This window comes from Squalius cephalus (genome assembly GCF_949319135.1).
Source record: "Squalius cephalus genome assembly, chromosome: 15".
NCBI lineage: Eukaryota > Metazoa > Chordata > Actinopteri > Cypriniformes > Leuciscidae > Squalius > Squalius cephalus.
The window spans coordinates 507,501-515,200 of record NC_137136.1 but is presented as its reverse complement, the minus strand read 5'-3'; the positions used below and the strand labels follow the sequence as shown (position 1 = coordinate 515,200).

General features: G+C 43.4%; 1 protein-coding gene across 2 annotated transcripts in view; it reads left to right on the top strand.

The window, feature by feature from the left end:
* Nucleotides 1-415: 415 nt before the first annotated feature.
* The window catches only part of pklr (pyruvate kinase L/R), a 9,082-nt gene continuing 1,797 nt past the window's right edge, over nt 416-7,700 (top strand). The window contains exons 1-6 of one of the 2 annotated variants that reach the window (XM_079894337.1): nt 416-522; nt 2,826-2,990; nt 4,827-4,918; nt 5,003-5,134; nt 5,862-6,048; nt 6,153-6,426. In XM_079894337.1, coding sequence (XP_079750463.1) covers nt 447-522; nt 2,826-2,990; nt 4,827-4,918; nt 5,003-5,134; nt 5,862-6,048; nt 6,153-6,426 — 926 coding nt within the window. In that variant the 5' untranslated portion in view covers nt 416-446. Of the gene's footprint in view, nt 523-1,418; nt 1,464-2,825; nt 2,991-4,826; nt 4,919-5,002; nt 5,135-5,861; nt 6,049-6,152; nt 6,427-7,700 lie in introns of those variants that run through there. The other variant, XM_079894338.1, reaches the window with a different exon arrangement.

Genomic DNA, 7,700 nt, shown 5'->3' with positions numbered 1-7,700 from the left:
TTTATATAAAATTCTGATAAAAATTGGAATAGCTAAAAAGTATAATAAGTAAAGGATCGGTGTCGTTTGCGGTGTTCTGATACTCTGATTTGCTGCTCAAGAATCATTTCTGATAATTATCAACGTTTATTCAGCGAGACACATTCATTATCCTCAAGAATCCTGAAAATAAAAATGTATCGCAGTGTTGTAAAGTTCATCAGTTCTGAAGCTCAGTTTCAGCAGCTCTGCAGAAGACAGACTCATGATTCTGTTTTCATCTGATAGGGTTTATGATTTAATCTCTCGGCTACGGGAGGTTTGGATTCGGTGAAACACGGATGTTTGTCTTTGGATATCTTTAGTAAGGACAAAGTCTGGATGGTCATTTTTAGAATCATGTGTGCAAACACACGCTGACCTGAACACTTGAGCAGAGGGAGGAGAGACCACCGAATGAATAAAGCATGTGTGTGTGTGTATATGTGTGTGAGAGAGAGACGGTCAGTGTGTGCAGTGGATCAGTGCTGGTCAGGATGGGCGGTGAGTAACTCACTTCTGCTCCTCACACTGGTGATGATGGAGATTCACTCTGATCTGATCTAATGGATGCTGGCAAATCTGTTAATAAATCACTGTAACATACGGCTAAAATTATGTTACATTGCATGTCATTTTGATTATAAAATTACTTAGATATTCTTGCAGGGCGTTAAGAAGTGTGTGTGTGTGTGTGTGTGTGTGTGTGTGTGTGTGTGTGTGTGTGTGTGTGTTTGCAGTGAACTCTTCTTTTATCCATGTAACTGAACTGCACTAACTCTGTCCATTCATCCCCTCTCTCTTTCTCTCTCTCTCTCTCTCTCTCGCCTCTCTCTCTCTCTCTCTCTCTCTCTCTTTCTCGCCTCTCTCTCTGTCTCGCCTCTCTCTCTGTCTCTCTCTCTGTGTCTCTCTCTCTCTCTTGCCTGCCTCTCTCTCTCTCTCGCTCTCTCTCTCGCCTCTCTCTCTCTCTCTCTCTCTCTCTCTCTCGCCTCTCTCTCTGTCTCTCTCTCTGTCTCTCTCTCTCTGTCTCTCTCTCTCTCGCCTCTCTCTGTCTCTCTCTCTCTCGCCTCTCTCGCTCTCTCTCTCTCTCTCTGTCTGTCTGTAATGTGACCTTGCTGATGTTCTTTAGTCTTTCTCTCCATGAACAGAATCTCAGCAGTTGTCAGATGTGTTTCTCTTTAGTGTTTTGTCACTGTCAAAATTCTTTCTCTGTTCTCTATATTCTGTTGTTTTCTTCTTTTTATTTGCTTGTCCTTGACAAACACTCATCTGTCTGTTTGTCACATAACATTACCAGCATCTACATCCAGTAAAGTCATTAAGATCGCATGAATATCCAGTGATATTATTGATCTGACTGCACTGACACTATCAGATGAGAACAGAACTTGATCTGAATAATGACTCTCTCTTCTTCTGTAGAGCGGCTTCACTCCTGACTCTAAGTTTGTCTCATATTTGATGAAGTTTCATCATTGATTCTGTTATTCTCCTGTTTATTACAGTGAAGCTGCTCTGAGACGATCTGTACTGTATAAAGCTGTAGAAATAAAGCTGACTCGACTTGAATGATTTTATTCTGAGTGTGTCGTGAAACGAGAGGAAATCATTGAGACGACCATCAATTAAAGTCACAGATATTAGTATTCCAGAGATATTATTTATCAGTCTCTTTATAAATGTCAGGGTTGTGGTTGGAGTCAGACTTAGCTTGAGTTTCACTAATTAGTTTAAGCACGAGTATATGCTTCATTGACTCATGATGCCAGGATTCAACAGCTCTTGTTTGTATTTCAATGTTAAAGTCCTCCTGTTTTCAATCATTTTATCCCTTAAAACTCATCTTTGATCACCAAAATGAGATATTTAAACGTTCTTTCCTTGAAAAAAAATGTCTTCATGTCTAAAATATCTTGAATGTAACTCGACACCCTTGCCTCATTTAGTATGCGCGGTTCTATGAATATGCAAATGAGCCCCGCCTCCACTCACTCACTCAGCTCAGAGATCCACTGGTTGACGATCACACGTTGATCTGATTGGTTACAAGGTAGTTTGTGACGTCAGAAACACCAGCGATTTCAAAGCGTGTTTTTGAGACTGTCTTTGGTTCACTGCAGTTTTAAGGAGGAAATACTCAGCAATGCTGTCGACTTATGAATTTACACATGCTTTGTCCTAAAGCATATTAAAAACACCACATAGACACATAAACAACATTAAAAGCAAGATTTTCAACACAGGGGGACTTTAATAACATCACTGCAAGAAGCAGACATTGTGCCATAGAGTTATAGAAGGCTTTTCAATCCAAAAATCACCAACATTCACCATGGATTTAATGTAGTAAACCTAACTGTAACCATGGTATTATGGCAGAAATAGTCGAATGTTTGGTTTAGTCAAGTCAAAATACCATAATACGTAGGCTATACACATACAACGAGGGGTTCAAGCCCAGTTCGGCCCTGCAGCCATTGCCTCTATTTATCCTTAGAATTCCAGTTGTTCTTTTTTTTACCTCAATTTTTAACCTATAATATTAGTCCTCAAATTTCACTTCTGTACAGTAGAATTGATTTAATGATTGCGTGATATAATTTTAATTGGCCAAACTGTGATTTTATGGCATGAAATACCCTCTGAGCTTAGCTAGACTGAGATCTCAAGGCTTCCTCCATGAGAGAGAAGTGTTTCCCTGAGACCTTCCTCTGGAACACCATGAGTTTGGTTTGCTCCAGAATTGCTGTGAGAGAGAGACAGCAGAACCTCTGACGTCTCTCTCACTCTCTCTCTCTCTCTCTCAGCTCGTATCAGACGTTACTCTGACGTCATGGCTCTGCCGGACTCCTTCATTCAGAAGCAGCAGCTGGACGCCTCGATGGCCGACACGTTCCTGGAGCATCTGTGTCTGCTGGACATCGACCAGGAGCCGATCACGGCGCGCAACACCAGCATCATCTGCACCATCGGTCAGGCCTGTAATCAGCAGCACATGCAGTACAGTCCATGTCATTCCGACTCTAGATATTTTTCAATGTATAAATATACACTATATTGCCAAAAGTTTTGGGACGTCTGCCTTTACATGCACATGACTTTAATGACATCCCATTCCTGATCTGTAGGGTTTAAAGGGGTGGTTGATTATGATTTGACTTTTCTAACTTTAGTTAGTGTGTAATGTTGCTGTTTGAGCATAAACAACATCTGCAAAGTTACAACCCTCAAAGTTCAAAGCAAAGGGAGATATTTGCTTTTACAGAAATCGCTTTTTAAGGACTACAACAAACGGCTGGTAGGGACTACACGAGCTTCCTCCCGGGTTAGTGACATCACCAACCCTAAAATGTACATAAACCCCGCCCCCTGAACACCATTTATAGATTATCATGACAGAATATGCTAATCAATGACTTGAAGATTAACTACACATAAGATACATTAACTCATCAACTTACCATTCAGAAATGTTGCATTCTACATGTTGTCACTTCTTCTTGAGTCTCTCCATCATTGTCTGATTCTGGTTTGAACATAAAAGTCTAAACGTTTTTGAAATTTTCAGTGTGTGTGTGTGTGAGGTAATCAAAGCTGCTAAGAACAAGCTGTTGTAGCTCCGCCCCCTGGCCAGGAGCAGCAGCTCATTTGCATTTAAAGGGACACACATAAAAACGGCGTGTTTTTGCTCACCCACAAAAAGTGACAATTTTAACAAGCTATATAAAAATATCTGTGGGGTATTTTGAACTAAAACTTCACACACACACACTCTGGGGACATCAGAGACTTATTTTACATCTTGGGAAAAGGGCATTATACCACCCCTTTAATATGGAGTTGCTCCGCCTTTTGCAGCTATAACAGCTATAACTCTTCTGGGAAGGCTTTCCACAAGATTTAGGAGTGTTTATGGGAATTTTTGACCATTCTTCTAGAAGCGCATTTGTGAGGTCAGGCACTGATGTTGGACAAGAAAGGCTCTAAGTCTCTGCTCTAATTCATCCCAAAGCTGTTCTATGGGGTTGAGCTCAGGACTCTGTACAGGCCAGTCCAGTTCATCCACACCAAACTCCTCACCCATGACTTTATGGTCCTGCTTTGTGCACTGGAGCGCAGTCATGCTGGAACAGGAACATCCAAACAAAGTTGGGAGCATGAAATTGTCCAAAATGTCTTGGTCTGCTGAAGCATTAAGAGTTCCTTTCACTGGGACTAAGAGGCTGACCCCTGAAAAACAACCCCACACCATAATCCCCCCTCCACCAAACTTTACACTCGGCACAATGCAGTCACAAGTGACTTCTACACACTGTTGTTGAGCTAATCTGAAGGCCTCAGAAGTTTGGAGGACTGTATCTGTTGACTCTGCAGAAAGTAAGAGTTGCTGTTGTTCACAATTGCTTCCAATTTATAATAATTTATAACTTAATAATACCACTAACAGATGACCGTGGAATATATAGTAGTGAAGAAATTTCACAAATGTACTTATTGCACAGTTGGCAACCGATCACGGTCTCACGCTTGAGTTCACTGAGCTCCTGAGAGCGACCCGTTCTTTCACAGATGTGTGTAGAAGCGTCTGCATGCGTCATGTGCTTGATTTATACAACTGTGGCCATGGAAGTGATTGGAGCTCCTGAAATGAATGAATGTCCCAATACTTTTGGCAATATAGTGTATATATATATATATATTTAATAAAAATGCAGCTAACAGTGCTTTTCCAGTGAAAGTGTTTTCAGATGCTCATCTTCTCTTCTTCATCTCTCTGCATCTGTCTGTCTGTCATGTGACTGTTTTAGGCCCCGCCTCCCGCTCCGTCACCAAACTCCAGGAGATGGTGAAGGCTGGAATGAACATCGCCAGACTCAACTTCTCTCACGGCTCTCATGAGGTCAGTGTGTGTGTGTGTATGTGTGTGTGTGTGTGTGTGTGTCTCTATGACACATGTTCAGCGTCTCACATGTGTCTCTCTCAGTATCACAGACAGACGATCTGTAACATCCGTGAGGCCGTGGAGACGCTGACCTCTGACCCGCTGTACTACAGGCCCGTCGCCATCGCTCTCGACACTAAAGGACCGGAGATTCGTACCGGCCTGGTCAAAGGGGTACGACTTACTCTCTGAAGCAGTGTGTGTGTGTGATCAGTGTTCAGACAGTGTGTGTGTGTGTGTGTGTGTGACAGGTAGGTTTAGGGGTCGGGTTTGTGTGTGTGTGTGTGTGTGATGGGTAGGTTTAGGGGTTGAGTTAGTGTGTGTGTGTGTGTGTGTGTTCTGATCGTGTGTGTGTGTTCTGATCATGTGTGTGTGTTTGTGTGTTCTGATCATGTGTGTGTGTGTGTGTGTGTGTGATGGGTTAGGTTTAGGGGTCAGGTTAGTGTGTGTGTGTGTGTGTGTGTGTGTGTGTGTGTGTGTGTGTGTGTGTGTGTGTATGTGTGTTCTGATCATGTGTCTGTGTTCTGATCATGTGTGTGTGTTTGTGTGTTCTCATCATGTGTGTGTGTGTGTATGTGTGATGGGTAGGTTTAGGGGTCGGGTTAGTGTGTGTGTGTGTGTGTGTGTGTGTGTATGTGTGATGGGTAGGTTTAGGGGTCGGGTTAGTGTGTGTGTGTGTGTGTGTGTGTGTGTGTGTGTCTTCTGATCGTGTGTGTGTGTGTGTTCTGATCATGTGTGTGTGTTCTGATTGTGTGTGTGTTCTGATCATGTGTGTGTGTATGTATGTGTGATGGGTAGGTTTAGGGGTCGGGTTAGTGTGTGTGTGTGTGTGTGATGGGTAGGTTTAGGGGTTAGGTTAGTATGTGTGTGTTCTGATCGTGTGTGTGTGTGTGTGTGTCAGAGTGCGGATGCTGAGGTGACGCTGCAGCGTGGAGCGTCGGTTCGGGTCGTGACAGCAGAGACGGACTGTGATAAGACGGACGGGTCTGTAATCTGGTTGGATTATCCCAGCCTGACTCGCGTGATCAAGAAGGGAAGCAGAATATTCATTGATGACGGGCTCCTCGCTCTCAAAGTCCTGGAGATCGGTAACAAATACCAGCTCATATTTACACGGAGAACACCGTGAGCTTTAAGAAGCTGCAGTGTGACATTATTTTCATGAAGCATTTCTCCTCTCATGGACTGTCAGGTGACACGTGGGTGGAGGCTTGCGTGGAGAACGGTGGGATTCTGGGTAGTCGTAAAGGGGTGAACCTGCCAGGGGCGGAGCTAGTGGACCTGCCGGCGGTGAGCGAGCGCGACCGGGCCGACCTGCTGTTCGGCGTGGAGCAGGACCTGGACATCGTCTTCGCCTCCTTCATCCGCTCAGCCAAGGACGTGAGGGCCGTGAGGGCGGCGCTGGGAGACAGAGGACGAGACATCAAAGTCATCAGCAAAGTGGAGAGCAGACAGGGCGTTCAGAAGTGAGACACACACACACATTCAAACACACACACAAGTCAAGTCACCTTTATTTATACAGCGCTTTTTACGAGACAGATTGCTTCAAAGCAGCTTTACAGAGATAACAGGAAAATAATGCAACAGAGTTTGTTTCCAGAAGAAAATAGCATCACAGTCCAGCTTAAGTAAGTTCAGTGATGCTTCATTTTTGTTGTAAATAAGTTATTAATTTAGTTCATTTATATAATAAGCCGCTCTGGAGAAAACCGTGATGTCATCGTCCAGCTCAGTTCAGTTCTCATATAATGGTGTCAGTGCAGGAGAGCAATAATATTGTTGAATATTAAATGTCCCCAACTAAGCCGCCAAAAGACAAAGGCGACAGTGAAGGAACCAAAACTCCATCAGTGACAGAATGGAGAATAATCCAGAGTCAGTCGCTCAGTTCTCCTCTGGCCAACGAACCAGCAGTGTGTGATTATGATTCAGGCATTACAGGTCAGAGGTCAGATTGGATCAGAACATTCACAATATTATCCAGTTCTGGTAAGAACTCGAGCTGCTGCGTTTTGGACCAGCTGTAGTTTGTTTATTAAGCGTGCAGGGCAACCACCCAGTAGAGCATTACAATAATCTAGCCTTGAAACGCATGAAAGCATGTTGTAATTTAGATATATTTTTAAGATGGAAGAATGCAGTTTTACATATGCTAGAAACGTGACTTTCAAATGAAAGATTGGTATCAAAGAGCACACACACACACATTTACACACACACACACACACACACCCAGGTTCCTAACCGGCGACGAGGACTTGACAGAGCAGCCATCAAGTGTTAGACAGTATTCTAGATTATTACGTCAGGAAGTTTTGTCTAATAATTAGAAACTGTTTTTTCAGTATTAAGTCGTAGGAAATTACTAGTCATCCAGTTTTTATATCAGCTACCCAGACAGCAACATGGTGTTCCAGATCCGGGATTCCACTCGTACCAGATGTGGACCGACACTATGTTGCTGTCTGGCAATGCATTCTGTTCATTTTGTGAATTGGTAAGTTTCGTCAGGGCACAAAGAAATAGAGCTGAGTATTGTCAGCATAACAGTGAAAACTAATGCCATGCTTCCTAATGATATCTCCTAAGGGTAGCATGTACAGAGTGTGTGTGTGTGTGTGAGTGTGTGTGTGTGTGTGTGTGTGTGAGGGTAGCATGTACAGAGTGAACAGCAGTGGTCCTAGTACTGAGCCTTGTGGTACGCCATACTGAACTTGTGATCGATGAGACATCTCTT